Below are 26,148 nucleotides of genomic sequence, written 5' to 3'. Positions count from 1 at the left end.
AATGTAAGAAGAGAAATTAAAATAACAACAAATAAGAAAAGGTGTGTTATGCCTTTTCAGTGTGTATGGCAGTAAATTCAGAGTATAGTGTCTCTTTAGCCATACAGAAATAATCCTCTATTAGTGAGGTCTCACTGAACAACGAATTTTACAAAGCTGTTTCTCACAAAGTACAATGAGAAGGGCTAAAATTTGTTTGCTAGTGACATTTTGGCACCAGATTACCAGACTACCTTTAATGTAAAACAATTCTAACCTTTCATCTTACACTTGCAAATATCCAATTTTTTTTTTTTTTTTTTTTTTTTTTTTTTTTTTTTTTTTTTTTTTTTTTCTGGCAACACTAAATCAAATAGTTTTAATATACGACATCCCTTTCATGCATGCTGTATTTTCTGCATTGAATCTCATTTGTGAGTCCTAGCACTTCAGAACATATTTAGCTGGCTGTGTAAAAGCGATGACCTAGAAAGTTTGCTCTCCAAACCCAGATGCCCACAGAGCAATAGCATACACTAGAATAAGGCAGAAAATAGGAAAAGTACTGTATATATTGTGACACAATGATTTCTTTGAGTACCAGCAGTTGGGCCTGATAATCTTAGGGATCTTTTCCAATTTAAACAATTCTATGAGTCTCTGACATAGCTGACTTTTCAAAAAATCAATGCCTTTTAAAATGAAATGCCTCATTTTCTCTCATTCTGATTTTGTTAAAGAACGCTAAAAAAACTGGTTTCTTAAAGAACCCTAAATTTTACACTGGGTGTTAAGAGACTGTCCAGGCACAAATTGTTTTAAATTGAAAGGTCATAGAAATTGAGGTCTCCTTCTGTTATTTGAAATAAAAAAGGGGAAATACTTTGACACCTCCAACCCCCTCCACACACATGCTATCTTTTTGCAACAAAGAACAGACCACCTACTTTTTATGACTGCTAGTACAACTGCAAGGATCTTCACATCCAGATGTCTTAGCAGAAAAAACCTCCAAAACATACTTAAAGAGGAGGCAAACAAAGTAGGCATGCTGCTTGTGGTGTGTGCACGCGTGGCAAGCACCACACTGACAGACGCAGCTGCAGTCTGCTGGGAGCCTCCTTCACCTTGCTGCTGAGACATTAATCAGGCACTTCAGCACGTTTTGGTCAGTGTCAATGCTGGGAAAATGAGAAGCTTGCCCTTTTGTCAAACTTCTTGCCTTGAGAGACATCTTCACCAATTATATCCGGGGGCTGTTCTGAAGAAAGCTCGAACTGTGGATGATTTGTACGAAGCTACTTGACAGCATAAAAAATGACCAATAACTCACTGAGTTCCCTTTCCTGTGGTTTAGTGTCTCTTTATATCTTGTTCAAAAGTACTATGCAAAGCTGTAGTGTTCATCATTATTCCACCTCCCAACAGGTTACTGTGGCACTGAAAAAAGCTGCCCAGCATGCTCTGAAGCTGTGCACTTTGTTCTTTATAGCCCCCGAAGTAATTCTGATCAAGAGGAGTATGATGCTGGGACTCCAGACCTAGGAAGTCATTTTAGGCTTCAATAGAATGAAAGGACTGTTCTCAGCATGCCAAGGCAGAGGAGGTGAAAACCAGAAAGGACGTTGCTCCACTGATACCAGCACAGCCAACCCAGAGAATTCAGAAACCTCGAGGTTGCTCTGATCAGAATGAGATTCATCCACAAATGTAAGCAACCAAAGAGATGGGGTGGGCAGATAAACTGTGTTCTCCTTTTGATTTCTGATAACAGTCTCCTGGACCTCACAACATGAAGTTCAGCAGATGTTCCCCATCCCCATCCCACTCTTCATGCCCTTCTCCACCACTAACTTCCTTCTGCACCAAAATGGGGGTGAACTAAGCCTGGGCTGGATCTCTTACACCGCGTCCACTGCAAGTTCACAGTGCTGGTGAGTGCTACCATGCTGTTTGTGGACAGTTTGGAAGGTAAAAAGCTTCTCCTCATCTCCCATAATGAGCCTTCATCATCACCAAGTCTTCCCACCCATGCCCCATCCTCTGGCCTTCCCTCCATGCCTGTGCACTCAGCCAAAACTGAGGCACTTCCCATGTGACACCTCTGAAAATGCTGAACTGTGGTTCCAGGAGCCTAAGGAACAGCAGTTTGTGCAGTCTGGCTTTCAGCCTATCTACCTGATGCCTCCAGAGCTGAATTCATCCAGGCTCTGCAGTGTTCCTCATAGAAGCAGCTAAGTGCTGACTACCTGGGTGAGGTTTAAATTCTGACACGCACTTCATGTGAGAATGGCAGAAGATGCATTAATGAAATCATGTGGCTATAGCCCAGAAGTGAAGATGGCACATATAACATGAACCTATTTGTTTTGTTGCTAGAAAACTACTGTGAGATGCCTGACAAAGCTGAGGCTGAGATGCAAGACAAGTGCCAAGCAGGACTGAAGCTTTATGCAGAGTGCCTCCTTGGGCTGCTACAGATATTCTCCCTTGATAGACAAGCCCCTGCTGTGGAGACCTCAGGGAATTCAGATGAAGGCTGAGGCCAACATGATCTACAAGAGTGTCAGCAGCACAGAGCCTTGGAGAAGCCCACAGCCTATTTATACACCAACAGCTGCAGCAGAGGCAGAGCAAGCTGAACAGTCGCAGACTCAGGAAAACCACACAGCCTCATTTCAGGAGATCATTGTGATATAAAAAATGTACAGTGCTTTTTGTTCACCTTCAAAGAAAGAGATTAAGCTAATCAATCTGTTCTTAGAAATGGCTAAATGTTCCTCTTTAATGCCTGCTGAATAGTGAGCACTTGCTAGAGCCCAGAGCATCTGGGGAGAAAAAAATATTGAGACCCTGATTTTAAAAAAGTGCCTGGCAATTTTGTCTGCTTCAATACCCAAGTGGTGTATGTTTGCAGTCGATTAGTCATTACAGATCACTTTTCAGCCCACATGGCAACAGTTGCTTTTTTCATTAATCTGAGAACAAGGCAAATCAGTCCTGAATGGTGAAATTGAGCTCTAAATTTTTGATGTCCTTACAAATATGAAACTGTTTACTTGTTAAAAAATGCAGCTATATATATCTAGACTATTATGATAAAAGTTAGAAGTGGTGATTGAAATAGTACTTTAAATCTTTATTAATATTCTTTTAACACAGGAAAAGAAAAAACCAGTAAAAGGCCAACTAAAACCCCCACCAATTCCTGTCACTGTATTCCTCTCAGTTTTCAAGTCTTATCATTATGTAGTGTCAGAAGAATATTCTTTCTCTGGACAGTGTCTTACTGTGTTCTGATAGAAAATTTAAGTAATAACCAGATTTGCTATGTAAATGAAACCTTGGTAAGTCACACACATTTTTCTCCTCTGTAACCTCTTCAGAAAGATGGATGCTCCATTTTACATTTTTCATTAATGCACCAAATCACAGGAGGTTGAAAAGGTTAAAGATGTTTAATTGTTACTAGATGATAATCAGTCAGAAATTATATTCTAGCATGTAGCTGGCTGGTAAAGATGTCATATTTTCAGACACATCCCTCCTAATTCTTCCTTTCCCTTTGGAATTTATCATTAAACTGCATTTATCTGTCTCACACGACACATCCAGGCAGGAATCAATCTGAAAAGCCAGATCTGAAAGCTCCTTGCCATTTCTCACTTTCTGTGACCAAATAAGGAAGAAACCTGCGTGACTGTGGTGGCAGAGACCAGCTTTTCTACTTACATCATTTATACTATAACAGCCCTAAATGTGGACCAAGACTAATTGTTCCAGACTCAGGACAAGCAAAAAATGAAAACAAAATGCCAAAAAGAAATATAATTTCACACCTCTCTTTTCTGAAAGTGTTGCCAAACTGGGTCTAGAGGGGAAAAGGAAGGAAGGATAAAGAGATTTCTTGCGCTACTTGTCCTGTGATGCCCAGAAGTGGTGGGAGACAGGAGACAGACGGAGGGCAATAGAGATGAAGTTTTGGCAATTCCTACCCCAAAATCTCTCCCTCCTTTTTATCTTCTCCTAGTCTGGAGCCACAGATCCTACCTCTCATACTGGCAGTGAGTTTCCAAACAGCTAAGTTCTTTTTCTAGAACCTTCTAAGACCCATTCATACCCACCAACTGAAGTCAGAATGGGAAGACCTGCTCTCTCTGTCCTTTCATTACAGAGGCATTCTGAAGAGGTTTTTAAAGTTTCTGGCTTACATATGCTTTAATGCAACTTGGGAATTGAACAGTTTATTAGTATTTCTTATAAGGAACAAGTCTGTATCTTATTGGAAATGTTAAATGGATTAGTTAATGCATTTTTGAAAGGTATTTAAATGCTGTGGCATAAAAGATTAATGTAAAAATCTAAATACAGAACAAACTGTGAGACACTACAGTACAGACGCCACAGTAATTCAGGCACCAATTTAAGTCGTAAATGGCATTTTTCGATTACCTTACATCTGCCTTTGTTAACAAAAAAAAGGAGATAATAGGCACAAGAGCACAATAGCTTTGAAAGCCGAAAAAATACATAAAAGGTCACATAACTGGATGGAAAAAGGATGTTTTCTCCAGATACTGAGCAATACTGCAACATCTGCAAAACCCTCTGTGACCGGGCACGAGCTCAGGTCCTTGGGCAGACTGGCAGCAGCACAGGCAGGGGAAAGCTTGGGAGCTGGCACAGCACCCTGATGGCACATCCCCATAGAGACAGGAGTGCCTCAGAGGGGCCAGCTCAGGTAACAGTACCGGGAAACCTGTCCTGTACAAAATCCCCATGCTCCCTCTAAAAACAGGGAATGTGACTAGTTGTCTCAAACCACAACAGCTCTTTCTGGTGTCGAAGCCTGTGATAGCAGGAATTGCTTCCTTCTCAAAGCCAGCAGACCAAGCTGCAAGAGGTGATCACCACATAAGAGTAAAGTCACATTGAAACCTGAGAAGGCAATCACAAAAATCTCTGTCTGGAGTCAGGTGCAGGGAGTATCCAAAGAGTATCACAGCAGCCTCTTGGCATGGAGCAACAGAAAACCAGGCAATGGTGGAAACCAGAGGAGTAGGACAGGTGTCCTGAGGCAAATCCCCTTGTCCCAAACTGGAGAGCTCTAAATGCAAAGATCGCAATGAGAACAGAGGATGGGTGAGAACAGCCTTTCCTGTCATAGAGTCAGGGACTGGAAGATGACCAGGCTGCACTTTGAGCTCCCCAAAAGCTGGGGATGGAGCAGCAATGCCAAGTGTGACTTTGACTCTGGGAGCTGACTTTGGTGATGGAGAACATTTCCACTGAATGCAGATTGCGTTTCCATGAAAGCCAGTGCCGCAGAGTACTACATCCTTCTAAACAGTATTATTAAACTACCATAATAATCACCCTGCTCTTCAATCCAAGGTCTCAAAGCACATTACAGGCAGTAATGAAATAACTCACACAAGAGCACTGTGAGGAAGAAGGGGATCATTACTGCTGCTGCTCACAGTCATAAAGTCGTGCTTTCAGACACAGAATTTCATTGCGAGGACCGAGCGCACAAGTGTCACCACATACTTCACTGCCAGTTATGGGTCCTGTCAAGGATTTGTCATTTGCTTTCCCAATGCTCTGTATTTAGCCAGTCTTGAGACTCTTGGTAATTACAAGAGACTCAGCTTTCATTTACGAGAAACAAAATGAAAACAATCCCCAGAAAAAAAGCTGTATTTGTGGATCTGAAGTTCAAAATCTGTTCAGTCTGCCCTAAACCAGAAGGCAAATGAAAACAACAAAAATGTATTTTCTTTTTGTGCTTCTGATAGTCCCATTCTTTGAGGGGCTGCGACTCCTGGGGGCTGAGTCAAGCTTTCCGTCCGTATGGGGGCACCAGCCTTGCACTTCCAGCATACAGTCAGCTGGATGGGGCAAATCCTGACCGCTGTGCAGGGGATGCTGCTCCAAGAGACACTTCCAGATCATGCAGAAGCCTTATGGCAGAGGTAAGGAGGGAATCCAGGTCTTAATTACCCCACATTTCAGGTTAACAAGGAAGTGTTAATACACAAGTGAGTGAACTGCCAGCCTGCTAGAGCAAACACTGCAGCATCTTGTGGTTCCGACTCGTAACTGGAATTCAGAGGAGCAAAGTTCTAATTTGTGACTCTCCCCCCACTTTCCTTCATCCAACTAAAGCCAACCCCTCACCCATGATATCTTGTTTTCCAAAAAAGACAACCACCTATGATCTGCTGGCTTCTGTGCCATTAGCAAGGTCTTGCCAGCAGGTAAGGAAGCCAGCCTCATCCTGTTTGTAGGACAGCGGCCATGAACTGGATGGGAGAGCACCAAGGGACAGCAGGGACACCAGGGTCTGCCACTCAGGTGAGCAAACGTGCTGGCAGTGCTTAGGTGATGGCTCACACTGGACCTCTTCTGTGCTATCATCTGCAGCTGATAAACCCACATTGGTTGGGCTCACAATGGGCATGAATCTGTGGTCAGTGGCAGCAATGCAGAAACAAATTGGAGTTTGTAAGAGCATCCACTATACATTCTGGAAATATCAAAACTTAGGCCTACATCTTTTTTTTTCATTAAATATACACTGTGATGTTTAGAAAGCTTACATCTGTCTAGATTCTTTACCCCAAAGATGCTTTTGACATATTCGGAGACAACACCAGATTTTCCATCTTTTGATCACAAAGGAAGCATTAAAGGGGATAACTGCCCCCAAGCCAAGAACCTTCCATCTCTAGCCATAAAAACAGTGGGGTAATTTGTCTTTGAAGAAGGGGGGGATAGCCATGGTGGGTGACAAAAGCCTAAGCCATATGCATTCACTTCCTATCTACAACAAAAACAAATTAAGCATCCATCAGCTTACTGTGGGAGCCAGCACCATGAGCAATAATTTTTGTGAACAATAAGCTGGAACACCTTTGCTTTATTGGCAGCTGCTGCTGCTCATGTTGAGAAGGTCTTCAGAGCTACTTCATACCCTCCCCTGCACCTGACCCTGGCTTTTCCTGCATGCTTCAGACTTGAGCAGAGAGGACTCTGAAAGTCACGTTTAGACTGTGACCACAAATGGCTTTATGGAGGCAGAACAGCCTGCATTTTTCTACATGTAAGTCAATGACAATATGGCACCAATTAAATCAATGCTTCTTTTCCTCTCTGCATTAAAAACTATACTGTCGTTAATTAATTAATAATTGGATTAATGCATAGAAGCACTTGCACAGGGACAAATTACTAAGAAGTCAAGGGTTTTTTATTCCAGCAGACAAAAGCACAATGAAATCTAATGGTGGAGAGAAAAGGCAGACAAATTCAATGAAAAATAAGACAATTCAAACAATACAAGAGAAAAGCATCAGGGGAAAGAAAAAAAGAGGTTTTATAGCCTTTAAATCGGTATCTTCCTGGAATACAGGCTTTAGTCAAAACCAGTTAGATACCTCAGTGTAGGAGTAATTAGGTGATTTTTTGTCATGTCTACCATGAAGGGGTCAGAGCAGGTGATATAATACCCCTCTGACCTAAAGACTATGAATCTCTTTAATCACTGTCCTGTAACACTGCAAAACCTCCACAAACACTCTGCTTCCATCTCTAAACCAGAAAATATCATAAGCAGGAAAAACAGAGGATCCCTCATGCACTATGCTGCAAGGTCTAGGAAAAAAAATCACATTCATCAACAAATACATAAATAGAATTAATTGTGTTACAACAGTGAAGAGAACAATAGCATAACTATAGTAAAAAAATGGAAAATAACTATCATAAACTATTTATTTTTTCCTAAAGTCAAAGCAATTCCCAAAGTCAAATAATTAATCCAGTAAACTGGATCCAGTAAACTGCCACTTCAGTGGCAGAGATTTCAAATATTTTTTCTATGTTAAACTATACTCTCTTTAAATGGAGAAGGTACATATGGGGGGAAGGGGCTATTTAATACTCATGACATGATTTATGGTCAATATGCTGAAAGGCCACGGAAATCAGCTCCAACTGTTACCTTAGATGAGAATTTGTCTCTAATAATTTCAAATGAACCTGGCTAAATATATTTTCTCATTTCACACTCAGACAATCACTAAGGGTTCAATCCCACACCCATCTGCAGCAATGGCAAGAATCCCACTGACTTCACTGAAAGCAGGATGAACCTCTTTCCTCAAGGGTGTTACATTTATAGCCCATTTTTTCCAAAGTATTCATGAGACAAGCGTGGGTTTGTTTTTGTTTTTTGGGGGTTTTTGTTTGGTTGGGTTTTTTTAAATTATTAAACTAAAAGAGAAAATGAAGTTGGGGTTCTTCTACACCAGCTCTGATGTAGAGAGCCTTGGTGCATGTGCCAGGTGCACAGCATCAAAGTATTCAATCCAGGAGCCGTGTGAGGAGACCACGCCAAAATCAGGGAAGAATGTATTTGTACAGGCATCTAAAATGGACTCTCAAAAGTCACTTCTAAAAATCATTTCCAGGTATTTCTGGTGATTTCACTGGCGGTTGCAGTGTCATCTATCCTACAAATCAGTTTTGACCAAATGAAAGATTGCAACACAATTCAAGGTGGGGAAAGGATAAACTCTAAAGTAATAAGATCAGACTGTTATTCATTTAGAGTACTTGCACATCTTGACAGCTCCACAATTTCTGGAAAAGATTTATCTTGTCCCAACAAAATAATTTCTCAAGTGCCATGGCTCAAGTGGGCCTCTAGCAAAGACAGGGCTGAGGACTGGGTGCCAGGCAGAGCCAGCACCCTGCGTTTCACACCACCAACACCATGGACACAGTGATGCTGGGGGGATGTCTCTCTTTAGGGGCTGGAAAAGTGATCCTGCAGTGATTATGAAACCACAACAGCATGGAAAAACTAGCAAATCTGAACAATTCAGTCTTATCTTAAGAAAAAAGAAGTACATGCAATTTGAAATTGGAATTAAATGAATATTTTTGGAAAAGACTCACTTATGAAGGACACTTCATGGGCTCTAGAAATAATTTCTAAGACACTCACAGTTTTATCTAAACCTTTTCTCTTTTTAAAGGTAACTGAATATTCAAATGCACGTTTGTATTTTAAGTGCAGTTTCTAACTGCATGCACAATTTCTAATCCATCTGTTTACTACATACTGTAAATGCCTGTTGTTCTATATGCTTGAATAATTATTGAAAATTAAATATTGTAAACAGTCAAATTAATTTCTCTCAGCATACCAAATTGCAAGAAGGCTGCAAGATGATAAAATATTACATGCCCTCAGAAATGGAACAAGTCACTCCTCACCCACACCTCACTGAATGTGCTTACTGATGTTTTGTAACAGATAGGAAACTTTTTAATCCAAAAATTTGTAACAAACAACAGTCTGAAAAGCTCCATCACACCTTGCTATCAGTGAGACAGTGTTTTAAAAGGAATATGGTCTGCAATGTTGTAAGCTGTGACAGAGCAAGAAAATCATGCTTCTTGTGTGAGGCAAGTTGGTGCTAAAGTTTTCTTATTTTTGTCCTGTTAGAATCAATATAGAAATACATATAACATTTTTTCCTTTTGTTGATTTATTTATAACATTTCACAGCAATAATGGTATTCAAGTAGCCCAAAGGAGAAAAACATGGGACAACACTGTATTTGAATAAATATTATCCATTCCCAGAAGAGACATGGCCTCTCCTCCTAGCTTTTTGTGCAAAACAGAGCTGTGCCATAAATCCCCTCTACTACTATGGTAATTTTTGGCTTAAACTGTGTTCATTATGCATTAATAGGTTTTTAGGCCAGATCAGATAATCTGTTTTGTGCTCCTGGATAATAATGGTCAGGGAATTTTGTCACTTGGCCTCTGTGTCTGGACCACAACCTCGGAAAAGCACCTTTACAGCTACAACTATCCTGAGCCAGAAAAATAGAATTCTTTTCAGTCTCAATTTCTCAAACTTCACTGTCCTTTGTGACTTTTATCTGTTAGATGAAAGAAAACCTTCATCATAAATTCTGTCTCCATGCAGGCACACACAAACTATGAAGCCACAACCTCTTCAATTTTTCTTGACAAATTACATAGACTGTAATTCTTCAGCTCCCCATGGTATGGTAGTGCAAATTTTAGGTATAAAATTGCACTTGAGAACCCCAGTGATATGATCCTTTTAAGTACATGGATTGATACCGGATCCAGCCATGCTTAAAAAGAGATGAGAATTTTGCTCTAAATGTCTGATTGTCATTTAACACTGAGTCCCTCTGCCCACACAGGTAGGCAGGTGAAGAAAAGGTAGGATTTTAACCCTGGTACACCTGTCTACATGCACATCATTACCAATGAGAAATCAAGAATTCAGAGACCCTCCTGGATTCTATTCTGCTTGTAGACAGCAAATGCCTCTATAAATCCCCATGTCAGAACCCTGGGATCTCCAGTGTAGGAGGAAGGGATGGGGATGCTCCATTAGGTATTTTTTTTTTAACTATGGTGAGGTCAGCTTTTCCAGACTATAAATGAAATTTCACCTTGCAGGAGCACAGCTGGACATCATGTTTGAAAACTTCAGCCTTTCCAGGAGACTGTGCCCTCATGTCCCACTTAAAGGGCACTTTAATCCTTTTGTTGTAAGAATGCCTCTGTCTTTCTTTTCTCATGAAAACAGAGAAACAGAACAGGGAAAAAAGACCTCTAAACTTACAGACATTCCAATGAAGAGAAGAAAAAAAATCCACTTTGAATGTTTTTTTACTGAAAATTCCTTTAATTAAAAAAAAAAAAGAAAACAACCCCAAACATAACAACAAACAAGGAAGGAAGGAAGTGGCAGAAGGAAAAGAAAGAAGTAAGGGAAAGAAAGAGAACAAAAGCGAGAGAGAGAAAGGGAGGGAAGGAAGGAAGGAAAAGGAAGGAAGTGTCGGAAGGAAGGAAGGGATGGAAGTGAGGAAGAGAGAAAGAAAGAGAGAGAGAAAGAAAGAGAGAGAGAGAGAGAGAGAGAGAGAGAAAGAAAGAAAGAAAAGAAAGAAAAGAAAGAAAGAAAGAAAGAAAGAAAGAAAGAAAGAAAGAAAGAAAGAAAGAAAGAAAGAAAGAAAGAAAGAAAGAAAGAAAGAAAGAAAGAAAGAAAGAAAGAAAGAAAGAGAAAGAAGCCAAAACTGAAACCCACCAGAAGCAACCCTTTGCAATCTGTGTTAAATTTTGGAAGAAAAATAATCTATATATCTATATATACACACCTCAGAGAGAGAGAGGGAAATCTTTCCATAGATACAGATGCAGAACCTATATATATCCTGCATCCTATTTGGAGCCAATCCCTTGCAACCCCTCAGTGCAAGCTCTGCAAGAGGCTGGGAGCTGCAGCCCCGGGATGAAGCCCGTGGCACACAAGGGCACCCTGCCAGCCCGTGTCCAAACTGGCCCATTCTCCGCTTTCCACAAGCCTGCTCTGCACTCCTCCGCACACCGAGAGTGCCCAGCAACAAACTTAGCACTGATCAATCCCGCCTTGGTTTTTCTGACGCATCTCCATCTGCTTTTCCCCATCTGTTGTCTCAGGCTCCCCCTAAACTGCGAGCTTTTTCAGTGTAGCAGCCATCTTTTACTCCCCTCATCCTGCCAAGCCCGGCAGGGTGCTGCCTCGTGGCTGCAGCTACGAAGGTGCCACAAAATTGTAAATAAATATTTAAAAAAATAAGACACCGTTTCAGCTTACCAAAAGGCAGCACAGGTTTTGCTTTTCCTGACTGAGTTCTTAGCTATGAATTATTTTTAATTATTGAATGATCGAAATAAAAGCGCTAAAGAAAATCCACAAAAACTTGTGCAAAAAAACTCCAAACCAGTAACAAAAACACAAAACCAAACCCAACCTGAACCCCCACAATTCTTCTTACTTTTCTTGCAGGACTCAATATGCAGAAATTAAGGTATCTTGAGTATATGATTCTGGGTTGCTGAGGAACTATTAGAGTTGAGGTTGGACATTCATGATGACAAAAGCCAAGTCCATACAAGGATAGGTGAAACAGTTTTGGACATGCAATATTTTTTGTGTCATGCAACTGTCTTCACACAATCCCTTCAACAAAACATTTACTACTTTCTTCATGTTTTCATCTCCTTTCCTCATGTTTGTTTATAAGCAAAAATAATGTCTCACTACATAGGAATCTTTCCTTCTCTGAAATTTCTGTCTTCCCATTAAATCTTAATTATGTTCTCAGTGCTGCACTTCTGTTGTTAATAAGGGAGTAAAGCGATTAGACTAATGCTTTGCAGGGTGTTTGTAAAATCACAGCCATTTTGCACAATTACTTCAAGCAGAAAGTAGAGACAGACGTTTGGAGGTGGAGAGGAAAGCTCCTCATACAGGCTGAATACAATAAAAAGTCCTTGAGATCCTGCCTGCTCAACATCAGGTTGCAGAAGGAGAGATGCACCGACAGATCAGAGCTAAGCTGGGGAGAGGGGCATGAAGCCCGCTCATGCAGCTGACCAAACAAGGACTGCATCCAATTGCTGCCAATTTGCTTCTCTGATGCTGAGCTGTGCATCCTTCTTAAAGGACTCTGTCCTCTGCAAGAGAATCCAACCCAAGCCGAGGGGTTTTCACTCATACAAATGCGGGGCACGGGCATATTATTGAGTCAAAGCCGCAGCTCACCCAATAGACTACTCAGGTTAACTCTTAAGCATGTGTTTGCCTTATTTTTCTTCCCTCTAATGCATAGCATTCCCTTAATCAGTTTGGATTACATTAAGTGTTAGAAGAAAGAAATAAAAAACCCGAGAGAAATCCCCTAAGAAATTACAGACTCACATGAAAAATATCTTAGCATCATGTACATCTAAGCTTTTAATACAGCCTAACATTTTTCCATCCATGCAGCTACTTTGAGTAATCTTGTGTGTGTTTATTCTCTGTTTAATTAATCTAATTCACACCTACTCGATAAATTAAATTTAGCAGCAATTATTCCTTGTGTCATTTGCAGTGCATTCCCAGGTCGTGTCTCAAGAACTGCCTCAGACACAGAATAATAAGGACAAAGAGAAGATTCTTCATCTGTTTGCCTCTCCTGAAGGATCTGCATGGGCTTACAGCATTTCTTCAAAGATTTAAAAAAACTAATCTCATTCTTCTATTAACAAAAATACCTCCAATATCTTTGAGCAACGGCAGCACCTTTCCATAGTAATAACTTCTTAAGGATATGATGGTCAAATTCCCAGGTGGCACAAACCGCCTAATTCAACTGAAGATGTGCACCACAAGTACTTGTGCTGCTTCAAGCAACTTTTGTTTTAATACTGAACATTTTATTACACAGAGTCTGTGAATAAAATGGAGGTCAGAAAACACAAGCATATGGTAAATGGAGCAAAATTAATAATAGCCAAAATATTCTCTTGCAGAGCAGACTTACATTTATCTTTTGAGTATTGTGGCTACATTAAAAAAAAAGTGCATATGCTGTTCATACACTGTGGCTAAGTTAAAATTCAGGAAATAATACTTAGTTTTCAAACCAAATCCCTTTAAGAGCTGCAAAGCTACTTGCTAATTACCATATAAATAGATCACTGCAGCACAGATTCCTTGCATGCAACTCATCCGACACAAATATTAAATTTCTCTTAGAAGGCAACAAACCCAAGGCATGTCATGACAATGACTTATGTACACAGGAAGCAATGAGGAAACATTCCTATGCAGAAAGTACAAGTAAATGTAATATTGACAAAGAAAGAACATGATTATTGGAGGTAGTGGGAGACTTGAGTGCTCTGGGTTTGCTTCCTTGCTCCATGACAGCACCAGCACAAACGCTTAAGCTTGTGCCTGCATTAGTCTGATTGGAGAAGGGGGCTCCTTCATCCACCCAAAAGACAAGAGTCAGCTCTGCCCTTATATGCACAGGTTCCAACAGAGCCATCTGAGACTCCTTGTCCCTGTGCAAACTCTAATTCTTTCTCTCCTGTGGGCAACCCAGGCTTGCTTCTGGCCAGAGAGAAAGAAAGGCCAGGAAGGACTGAAAGGCAGGGATGGCAAGTGGTGGGCTAGCTGGGAGCAGGATAGGAAATAGATCCTACTGGGGCTTCAACATGCCCAGAAATCACTGGTGCCAGGGTTGCCTTGCATTTAGCAGGGTAGGACGGGCTGGACCCATGACACAAGGCTTTGCACTACATGTGGCCATTGGCTTTGAAGGCAAATTAAGACCAAATTTTTATTTCTGGTATTGGATGTGTTAGCTGCCTTCTTTGCATCAGTCCCTTGCTCGTAAAAAATTTAAGATGGTCCTATTCTACCTTACCAAGCAGCATGAAGGACTTAGCTACCACATGGGGAGAAACCAAGTAGGAACAACACACAAGGAAGTAGGGGCATAGTAAAATCCACATGACGATCAACTTAAAAACAAGGTTACAAGAGCGTGGTCCCATGCAGAGTGTTTTTTAAAGATTTAATTTCAGAGCTCTTCAAGCTCTGTAAAAAGCTGCATATAACGTGAAAGCTGTGATTAGGGGGCTCTTCTGATACTTAACCCCCAGATACTACTTTATTTTTACACATGTATGGCTCTGGTTAAATTAAGCTCTGTGCATGGAGACATATGGCAGCACGATCTGTACAATTACACAGATAAGGTCACATACTTAGCTGGCAACAACACTACTAATTTCAAAGAAGTTGTGTCAGTCTTCCCAGCAAACGAAAAACACTCTCATTAACATAGGGGGAAAGGGAAAGGAGGAGAGAGTAATTTCACAGAAAATAATTATGTTTGGTTATAACAGCGTAACTCTGATGGAAACAGAGTCAGAAAAAAAAAGGGGAAAAATAACACAATCCACTGTTAAGCTTAATTTTTGAACAGACTAGTTTAGCTGAACTGTGAGGTCATGAGACTTTGGGGGTATAAGAGGTGCTGACACAATCTCTCTCTGCGTGATGGAAGACAAAGAAGAATTAATAGTTGGTGATTACTGACATCATTATGGCTTATGCAAACACACCTGCCTTCCCAGTTGCCTTCTCTTTTTATTTCCATTTCCAAGCTTTGTTATTTTTTTAAATACCCACATGCAGGATAGGTCAGTCTAATTCTCCAAACAGGAAATATCAGCATTTGTACCAAGGATCACATGTTCACTAAGAGTAAACCAGAACTACATTCCTTGCCTCTAACTTCCAGTCCACTATGAGATTTCAGAAATTCCTCACAAGAGGTGAAACACTACGCAAGCCACAAAAAGTGCCTGATCTAAGAAGACAGTATTACTGTATTCACTGCACGTCAGCAAAAGGGGGAAAAGCTGGTTTAATATTGTCTGCTTGGGATTTGCAGTGTCCAACATCACAGACACCAGCACTAACTTTGACTGTTGAGCAAAAGATAAAAACAAGGTACTTGATTGATTAAAAAGCAGTAGGAAATAAAAAGGGAAAAAGAACGCCCTCAACTACCCCCATCCCAAGCCTTCACCTCCTCTGGGCTAACATCACAGCTTTATTTTCCTCCCTGGCAGCTCTCTCTCCAGACCTCTGCTCCTGCACAAATGCCATGCTCACAGGCTCCATACCTCACCATCCCTAACTCACCAACCTAATTCCTCCAGCCAGAGGTCAGACTTGGACCACAAGCAATTACTGCAACACAGGGACATTAGCTGATGGTATCATAACAATGTATGGCAGGATATGACAAGTTTCCATAGCATATGCATTGTGCATACATTTAACAGGGCTGTTACTCAGTACTTGTGGTACAATTTCACCCAGTAAGCAAAACTCTGCTTCTGCCACTGATAATAATTCCAACAAGAGAATTTGGCTACCTGGAAGTGAATGGAACAGCCCTGTTTAAAAATTAGTGCAGGAATAGCTCAGCCTATTAAAAAGCCGATATCTTAAACAGTTCTGCCTAGCCATGACTTCTGGAAATTTACGAAAAGGGAAACTGAACTGACAGACAAGGTAGAAAAATGAGTTTCAAAGCTAAGCTGATAGGTGAAGTTACTTCTGAATAGGCAGAAGATACGCTCTGCTGATGTTTGTAACAATAATAAATGATTGACGTAATGCACAACAATGTTGATTTATGAGATCAGTGGCAAAATTGTTGCTGTTCCAGAATTGGGGCTGGGACAGGAAAGAAGGGAGCTGTCTGGTTATTGGGCAGCAACTTCTTCCATCAGAAAGAAACTCTGTCCCACTGGCCCTTGCCATGCTTATGCCCTTCAGACTTAAGTCTCTACTGAAGCAAACAGGGAGTTCAGATTAAAAACTGGTGCTGCATTAAGGGAGGACACAATTGTCCAGTTAAGGCAACGGGAATACTCTTTAAACTTCCTGTGAAAGAGGGCTAAAGAAGTCATCATGGGCATCTAAAGAAAGGTTTAAATTTCTATAAGCCGAGTATAAATCTGCTGATTACAAAGAAATTGCATTTATAAGAAATATTGTATCTTTAAATGTCATTTTAAAAGAGGCGCTTGATACCAGAGAGATCCAGCAATCTCAACCATATTCAGTGCTTCATGAATAAAAACCCACTGCCAGCAGAAATCAGGTCTGTTCAAGAGAAATTATAATTTTTTTTTTTTTATTAATAGCAGCATTACTGTAGCTGCAACTGAGGTGGCACAGCTCACACCTTTATCCTCTCCACAGATAACATACACAGATTGTGAAGGAAATCGCTGCCAGGGAGGAAGGGAGGAGGGAGGAGACATGCTGGCTGAGCCCAAATTTTGTCATTTTCAGTGGAATTAGTGGTCTGGCCATTAGACAATACTTACTTAGTCTAAAATTCTTTTATACCTTTCTTCATCTTATTAGAAGCGATGCTTCACTTTTTTTTTTCTTTTTTTGTGTGCCTATGAATACACGGCTGTGAATTCATGTCTATTAATGCCAATATGCCCGAAAAATCAATAGCTTGCATTTCCAGAGAATATTTGATCCCCAAACTGTCTACTATTTTAGAGGACAATCACATAAGGCAAGAAAATACTTCCACTTACCAAAAAAAAAGAAAAACCATGAGGTGAGGTGACTCAAAGACAAAAGATGAGTTTGTGTCCCTGCCATGCTGCAGCTCAGGATCTAATTGAAAATTTCCTCTGGGGAATAAACATGCCCTGGCAAGCAGATGGACTTGATTTATGTCCTTCTCCCTAATTTTTTCATGTCCTCTTTTTTCTTTATTATTATTATTATTATTATTATTATTATTATTATTGTTATTGTTATTGTTATTGTTATTGTTATTGTTATTATGAAAAACTCCTTAATGCAGTAACTTTGTCTAATATGCTGTACAGTGCCTAGCACACTTACAGGTCCCACTGTGATTAAGCACTCAACTCCAACATCCACAGTCCTTTGATTTTCCAGCTGTTAACCCTGGGCTCAAACCACTGGATATACGGTGTCTAGTAAAGAATAAGCATGCCAAAGGAGAAATTAAAGCTTTTAAAATGCTCCAAAGCTCAATTTTTAACAGTGAGTACATTACAAAGAAGTCATTAATAGCCACACTTTTAAATAATAGAGAAGTGAAAGCAAGAAAAGTAGATCATTTAGCGTGTGTTGATACAACATAAATTACAGAGGATGGAAGCCAGCTTATGTAGTAGGGGAATTACATTATAAAATTCTGTATTAGTCATGGCCACACATCAGTGATGGATATATCAGGCTGGACTCTGCAACTGTTGGTGAACTCAGCATTTGTATAAATAGCGTTAAAGAGCATGCAGGGAAAGGGAGACCAATTCCTCAAATTCACCATTAACTGGAGAGCCCCACAATCAATGTTTTTCACCCCTGCAAGGTCCTCTCTGCTCCTCAACAGGGCAAGGACACTTACAGGCTGAATAGCATTGAGCTATTCACGCTATGACATGATCCGCAGAGCTGATTTTCATCACACACATGAGCTGCCAAAACCAGCTCCATGGCCAACACCCATGAGGGAGACATCCCTCAGGAGGAGCACCCAGTGGGAGGGAGCTGACTTGCAATGCCATCAAAATCCAAAGCACATTTTCTGGACATGGCACTTGGTGCTACAGTCTAGTTGAGGTGTTAGGGCATAGGTTGAACTTGATGCTCTTAGAGGTCTCTGCCAACCTCATTGTTCTGTGATTCTATGATTTCTGGGCTGAAAAGAGGCACTGGGTACTCAGCACCTGTACTGCAGGCAGACATCATGATGTGAAGCAGCAGCAAACCACTGGATTTGTCCCAGTCTGTGAGAGCAAAGACATGTGGGGATTTTTCAGGACAAGCCAAAGAAAAGCAGCTATAAAAATCAGGATGCATGACAGGAGGGTGAAGCACAGTTTTAGTATGGCAGAGCAAACGTGGCTTTCAGACCCAGCAGGATTCTACGCCAGCTGGCTTTGTGAGTGCAAAAGAAAGCAAAGCCCAGCCTGCTGAGAAGAGGAGCATTCGTACCAATTAAATTCTGACATTCACTAACCCCGTATTAGCTTATATAAATATTAATACTACTTCAGTGTGAAAATATCCAGAGTCTTTCCAAATCTAGGTGCAGATGTGACAGTTCAGAGACAGCTTCCAGAGGCAGAGTGTTGCTGCTCTGCAAAGATGTACTGACCTACATGCACTATTTCTAAACCTACAAGTGCATCCTGCCTTAACCACTGCAGCAAATACTATTTCAGGGGTGGCAGGGGTCTGCCTCAGTTTAAATGGTGCCAGCAAAAGGCTAAGCAAGGTGTAAGCAGATTTTCCAGACACACAAGCATAATTTTAGAGTAAATTAATTGAAAAGAATGTGCACAAGAGTGAAATTTGGTCTGCTGGCGTGTTAGTTAAAGAATCTTCTAAGTAATCTACGTCAGACTGAAGAGAAGCTTATTGGGTTTGTTCAAAATACGTTAACAACAAACAAAGTAATGCAATGGTTTGAATTAAAAATCGTTTTTTCCAGAGCACAGAAACATAATAAATCAACACAGTAAATTACCCCTGTGCTGTGAAATTAACACCCATATACATGAAATAGAAGTAGGAATTTACAGCTCTGATCAATCAGTTTTTTTATTAACTCCAACTTCTGTTTTATTTACCTTCCTGCACATGCCCCTCACCCAGGAGTGATTCGGCCTGGGCCCAATGTGGCGCTCCTGGGAGCTGGTCAGCCCAGCAGCCCTGCCATCCTCCCCATCTCACACCACCCACAAAGGAGCACAGCCCCGTGACCCTGTGCTCTGCCAAAGCAACCCTAAGCCCTCCCGAGCACAAAAGTCAAGCTATGAGGAAAAGGCCTGGCTCTCCCAGCAGCCACATCAGGGCTTTGGCTGACTTGCAGCTGCTGAAGATGCTGGGCTCCAGGAATGCCTCCCTTGCTGCTGTGTGTATACACAGCTGGGAAAAAAATGCCCAGGGGAATGCCTTTCCCTGTAGTCATGTAACCCCTAGAGTCACCTCAACTTTTTGAAAAACATGTTTCCTACTCCCCTCACAAAACTGTGCTTTTGCAATATATTCCTCCTGCCCACTGTAAAGGAAAATCCCATCTTGCTCTCTTGGACCTGCTACACTTAGTCTGCAGCGGCCACCAGTTAGCAGAACAAGGCTGCCTTGTTCTCCAGTGTAAATGATTTATGGTTTCACACGTGCTCGTGTGCTTCATTATTCACTTAGTACTTGTACCTCTGAATATCAGCTCATGAGATAAAAGTGCGTACTAAGGCGCAAACTGATGCTTGGCTGTATTTCAATAAAAATATCAAGGTGAGAACAAGAAAGGTCTTCATGGGAGGTTGCCCACACTGCCTTTCCACTCCGGACACACATGGGCGGGCTGCTCATGTTCCTGTCCTCTTCCCTGGAGCACCCATATAAACCCAAGCCCAAAGAGGAGGGCCCTTGCCACTTGTGCCCCCACAGCAGAGTCAGCCCCCAGTGAGAGCACGCCCAGGGTGACTTCAGTGCCCAAATCTTGCTATCAGTGGCTTTTTAGCAGCTCTTTATTCCTGCAGGAGCAATTCTTCATCTAAAACCCACAGAGCAAGCAGCAGGTAATAATTCTGAAAAGTCTGAAGCCTGCCTTCAAAGAGATCCAAAGGCACGCGATACATTTACAGTTGGACTGCCTAAAATAGCCACCACGAGCTGTGCCAGTCTATAAAAATGTAGGAAGTGACAACTTGTCTATTAAGAGGTTTCTCCTATCGACAGATATGGCATACAAGGAGTAATGTTGCTTCTGCTATCCAGATAATCAATCATGAGTGTAAGAATTGGCTGCAATTATGATCCTGAATTAGAACCAGGAACAAAACCTGGACTCCCTGTGTCCCTGCTTGATCAGACATGTAGTGGTCCATGTGCCTCCAGAAACCTGCCTGACCTGCATGAGCTACAATACAAGGCAGCTGAAAGTGAGCTCCAGAGTAAGGCAAACACGGACACCTGACCTCCAAAGATAACTGAGAACATCCCTATGCTCTAGCAAACTCCCCATCTCTACTGTCGCTTCCCACCAAAAGATGTAAAAAATGCAGGATGCTGCCCTCATGTTGACTCTCAGCAGTGGATTACTCACAGGAGTGAGATGCCAGTTTGCTGGCAGTGTTGAAACTTCCCAAGTGACACAGAAAATAAAAGATCCCCTTTCTCAAATGACTGCTTTTCCCCGACAGCAGGAGCATGCTCATTCAGCCCACGTATACAGCAATCGCAGCATATTTGGGTTCACATTAAACCTTTTCATCTTGATTATACAGCATGCTGTCGCATTTAGGGCTGCTGTGCAACGCTCTACGTGACTTACTGCTGTGCTGAATCCCAGCAAGAGCGTGGGGCTGGCAGGCTGTGAACCTCTCCTGTGTGTGCACAAGTCTCCTGTACAAAACAACTGGAGTGTAAATTACAGTCTTAGAGAAAACCAGTGCACTGCAGGGAGACGGCTGAAAGGAGACTTGTCAGAGACCCCCAGGGGCACTCTCTAGGAAAATCCATTGTGCTTTTATTTTTGGACATCAGCATCCCATCAGGAGAAAGGCTTCTGATGTGAAGGCCTGGTGCTCCCCTTTGGGAAAGGGATCTCTGCACACCACTCTCTGTCAGCCTCGTCGTTTTCAAAACAAACTCCAAGAGGTCACCTCCCCCAGCTCTCACTGCTCTGTATTTGGCACTGAATTGGATAGAAAAGGGATGATTTATCCTCTCTATAACAAATCACAGCCAGTCAGTAGCAAGGATGCCCACTGAGTGTAAGGGGGGCCCTTTGGGAGTTGCCCAAGCAGCAAAGTTACTCATCCTGAAGCCTTTAAGCTCTCAGACAGCAATTTCCACAGCGCAAATGAAGATTAACCACTGTCAGTGTTAACTGTGAGAATAAGATCTCACTGTTAGGGGAAAGTGCCCTGCCTGCTCCGCAGAGGGACAAAGAGCCAACCCACAGGGTGTGCACCAGGCCAGGGTGCTGCAGGGCTGCCATATGCCCTGCTCCAGTCCTTGTCACAGGCTCACCCTGGCAGATAAGCAGGGCTGTGCTAAGCAGATTGCTCTGCGGGAGCAGCTGATGGAAGGGAAGCACAAGCATTAAACACTGTGAGTCCTAACTCTGCTACTTTGCCCAGATGGGATTTATGGGGTGGGGAGGGGGAGAAGGGATGCAGATGGAAGAGCATCTTCGGCCATTCCAAGTGTTAAAAATAAGTGAGATATGCGCCTTAGGGCTCAGCAGATTGAACACAGTGATTATATATTCTCCATAATTCTTCACCTGGGCTTATGCCTGAGAAGATCCTGACCCCTTCTTATGCCACATATTGTAATAGGAATGCCCAACCAAATGTTGAAAACCTATTTAGTGAACATCATTTCCATACACAAAATTAAAAATGCTCCCTCGCATGTCTATTCCTTCTAGTTTTTTAGCTGTTTAGAAATTTGCAGGATATAAATAAACTTTAAAAAAAAAATCAAAACCCCAGAACAAAACTAGGAGCATGAAAAGAAGCAGGAGCACTGTGTGAATTGTGTGAAAACTGAACTACCTTCATAAAGATTAGCATATTGCTCTGAAAGATCCCCTCGACTCTCCAGCTCCAGATCATGCTGGAGGGTCCCCAGAAGCCCAGTGAGTGAGAAAAGCTGGGTACATGCTGGAATGAGAATACCAGCTGCCAAGCACAGGTGGGCACCTGGCAGGTGCCCACCCATCCAAGACTGCAGGCTACATCTCCTGGGGCAATTTCTTTATCAGTCTCATTCAGCAAAGGCACCTAGGGTACAGATATGTGCACAGCTGCTCTGCATGGGTGCCATGCCCCCCTACCAGCTAACAGTATTTTAACTTAAAACAATCACCATCTCTGCCACGCTGCACCCACAGGCTACATCCCCAGCACTTACAAATCAATGCAAACACTTGGATTATTTTTAAAGGCCAGAGGGATGTTTAGGTGACCTAAACTGTCTTTTTGTGTACAGCAAGCTGTAGAATTAAATCCACCTACTTTAACATGGAGCCTGATTACACGTGCTGGCCAGCCATCATGTCACTCACTCCAGTGGTGCTACACCAGCTAATAAGGAGTGAAACAGTGCTCTGTAACCTGCAACAGCTTGAATCTGCTTCCTAGCACGGCTCTGCAGACTCAGGGCAGCAAAGTCTCATCCCTGCAGACGCAGGGAAGAGGCAACAGCCAGCAGTGATTCAGTGACCCAGGGCAGAGTGATTGCTGCAGCAGCACATCTGCAGCGCATCATCTGCCAGCACCTTTGCACACCAATGCAAAGCAGAATGCTTCAGACACATACAAGATGCTTTAGACACAGAAGCCACCAGAAAACAGAGGTCTGGAAAGCAAACCAGTGCACCCTGAAGGGGTGAAAGCCAATAAATATGTAAATTACATTCTCCCACTGCCTTGAGGCAACAGGGTTTTGTTACCTGTTTTGGGGTTGATTACAAAGAAGTTCTGGGGATTTCCACTTGTAATCCGGTAAGTCAGTTTTTCATTAGTGCTGGAGTCAGGGTCCTGGGCTTGGATCTGAATGACAGATACATCCTTTGGGGAGTTTTCCATGATGACTGGGTAATAGATAGGCTCAGAGGTGAGAGGGGCATTGTCATTCACGTCCTCCACTTCAATGTAGACTTCAATAGTAGTGTAGAGTGGGACAACACCATGATCAGTCGCATACACCGTCAACCAGTAGGACTTGGTCGTCTCCCGGTCAAGAATATCTGCTGTGTAGATAACTCCTGTAGAAAAACAGCAAGCAGAGGATGTCACAAATAGGATCAATAAGAAATCACATCTATTTTCATGGGGCTGTACTACAGAGTTCAGCATATAACAAAGGCTCCACCCGTAGAAAAATTCAAGTTGTCCAACAAATGAAAGCAGAAGTCTAAGCGCAGGAATTGTTTTGTGAACTCAGCTCAACAACTCAATCCTTTGTCCCAACAAATTGAGAGGGAGGGAAGGTAAAAGGATGGCTCTTCATAAATGCCCTAATGCCACAGCCATTTCTTTGCTAGAACTGCAGCTGGCAGAGTAACAGATGAAACACCATCGTTTTCTGCTTTGTGATGCAGGCTTGTATAAACCTTGGTAGGGAGGGATACAACCACTGACAATGAATCGCGCACAAAAAAAAAAAAAAAAAGAAAGTGGCTTTTCTTTTCTAGTTCCTGCCTGTGCTCTTGTTAAAGAAGAAAACCTAGGAGGCAATTTAAAATAATCCATCCAAGTTCAGTAAATTTAAAATTGAGCTCACTCATTGCACAATGCCAAAATCCTGGATAACAAGCAATCAAAAGCTCCCACAGTAGTCCTTAGACAATGAATATAACAAATATATTTCTATCCTCTTTTATCAGAGAGGAAGGAAAGGCTTGGCCACTTTACCTACTGGTGTAAGAAAACATCAGTTGGTTTTCCACCTGGTCATAAGAAACAAAAGAGAAAGTCTGTCTGTGTATAAGGAGATTAAAAGGTTCTTGATATTTCTGTCATGGAAGTGATGAGGAAGGGCATTTTCTTATTTTGATGCTGGTGTGATTTTGGCTCAGAGCCACAGGGAGGGATTGAATTACCAGTCCCGTGCCTGAACTGTCCTGGCACGAAGGGCTTCCACCCACCTCATTTCTGCCTGAAGTGCTTTAAAAATCCATCCTCCTCCTGACATGAACACCTGGTTTGTGTCTGGTTGGAACCAGATGACCCTTCAGGTCCCTTCTAAACCAAGTCATTCTGTGATTCTGTGATAAAGCAGAAATTCTGCCACTCTAAGACTTGCTTGTATTGGCATAGTCCAAACCTTCACTGGCTTAAGCACTGACCACGAGTGCAGAGAGAACCAAATACACCAGCACCACAAACAAAATCAAACCAGCATCAAAATAAGCAAATGCAATTCCTCACCACTTCTATGACACATGTATCAAGAACATGTTCATCTCCTAATACAACATTATTAAATCTTGAGAGACACACTAATGCAGTGGATCTCAAGCTTAAGGAATACTCAAATGGACTGTTTGCAAACCACCAAATCATGTCATTAGTAGATGGCAAATGATGGAGGAATTGCAGGGCAAAACAGGAACACAAGAAACCTGAATTCAGTCTCAGATGTGTTTGATGCTATTTAGAACAAAATTAGCAGTTAATCATTGACAACAGAGCTGCTCTAAGGTCAGGACTAATGAAAGATATGAGTGTCTTTTTGGCGTTGGGGGTTTTTTAAGGATCTGACAGCACTGTTTCCACGACAGTGCAGCTTCTAAGCTTCAAGTCTTAGAAAAGTTATCAAGGTAGCACAAAACCCAACCACACAGTCACAGAGGTGCCACATGCTCTTGCCTTATAAGATATATATATATATTTTTAATACTACAATTTTTTTTCAAGTTTTGGATTTTTTTAAATGTCTTTTAATGCTAGTTTGAACTGACAAGTGTACTCCTAACATTTGACCAGCCGTATAACAGAGAGAGGGGAAAGGAGCAGCACTGATTCTGGTCATGTGTGAGCTTAGGTTGTTTCATAGTAAACTCAGATCCATGTCCTTCTCACTCAGGCATATTATTCACCCGTCCTAGGTGAGCAGGGCAGCACTGGAGGACAAAAACAGAGTGTATTCTAAATATTCTTGTTAGCAGCAGCCTGTGCTATGTAATGAGTTTCTGTAGAAACATAGGTGAAATATATGGTGAACTGTGATGAAAAAAGCCTGCAAGTCCAGAAGAGAAATTGCACTGCAAGAATGAGAAGTGCCCATAACAACCCATAGAAATAAATAAAATAAATCCACATAGGAAATAATTTTAAAAAAAAGGATGAATATTAGTAATACTAGAGATGATGATTTATTAAGAAGACAACAAGAATTATTTTACATCTTTGAACAAAATTTGAAATAAATAAGGTTCTCCCCTAGTGAGAGCACAGAAGGTTTTAGCAGATTAACCTATGTTTATGAAGCTGAATTTCACTGATACTGAGGTGATAATAAATCTATCTTCTGAGTCATTCCTTCATTTTATAACTCCTGGCAACAGTCACTTTTCATTTCTGTATTTCAGAAGGGAAGGATCATTGAACAAGCATTAGCTACTGTCAACAAGTCTGCTACACTGGTTCTTACTTTTACTTTTGATTTATTAAAAGGTCCCAGATACAATTAATTCCTTTTCCTCAATAAGTCTTGTCGTTTCACCTGTCAACACCACACAGAAGCTTGATGAATAAGAAGACTTTTGTTCACTTTCAGGTTTTCCACATGGAAATCCTTCCATCATTCTGGTAATACCTTCTACCATGCTCTTCAACGTTCGGTACAAAATGCCTCCTTGCTGTACACCCATATATAGATATAAATAGATATAGATATACCCACAAGAATACACAAGCTGCCCAGATATTTAATGGATCACTCCACACAGGTGTGGATGACATCCTTCCAGAGGAATGCCAAATGCCAGCTTCACATGAGGTGTTAACCCTTGAGAGTAATGATGATATTTGGTCATCAACACTACTTTTTCATCACTATTGAATGAATGCAAAGTGGCTGACAGAGCTGAGATCAGGAGCTGCAAAATATTCCCTGGGTAGTCCACAGATAGGCTCTCTCTCAGTTCAAGCTGAGAGAAAGGAGGGGAATATCCTTGGATAAAATC

At 41.6% G+C, this 26,148-nt stretch overlaps 1 protein-coding gene across 1 annotated transcript in view; it reads right to left on the bottom strand.

The window, feature by feature from the left end:
* Positions 1-26,148, bottom strand: part of FAT3 (FAT atypical cadherin 3) — a 393,636-nt gene that overhangs the window by 187,742 nt on the left and 179,746 nt on the right. The window contains exon 3 of the mRNA XM_058825430.1: positions 22,909-23,223. Coding sequence (XP_058681413.1) covers positions 22,909-23,223 — 315 coding nt within the window. The remainder of the gene's footprint in view (positions 1-22,908; positions 23,224-26,148) is intronic.

The sequence above is a fragment of the Ammospiza caudacuta genome, chromosome 2 (genome assembly GCF_027887145.1).
Source record: "Ammospiza caudacuta isolate bAmmCau1 chromosome 2, bAmmCau1.pri, whole genome shotgun sequence".
NCBI classification, from domain to species: Eukaryota; Metazoa; Chordata; class Aves; order Passeriformes; family Passerellidae; genus Ammospiza; species Ammospiza caudacuta.
The sequence above is the reverse complement of the archived record's forward strand: the minus strand, read 5'-3'. Positions and strand labels throughout refer to the sequence as shown.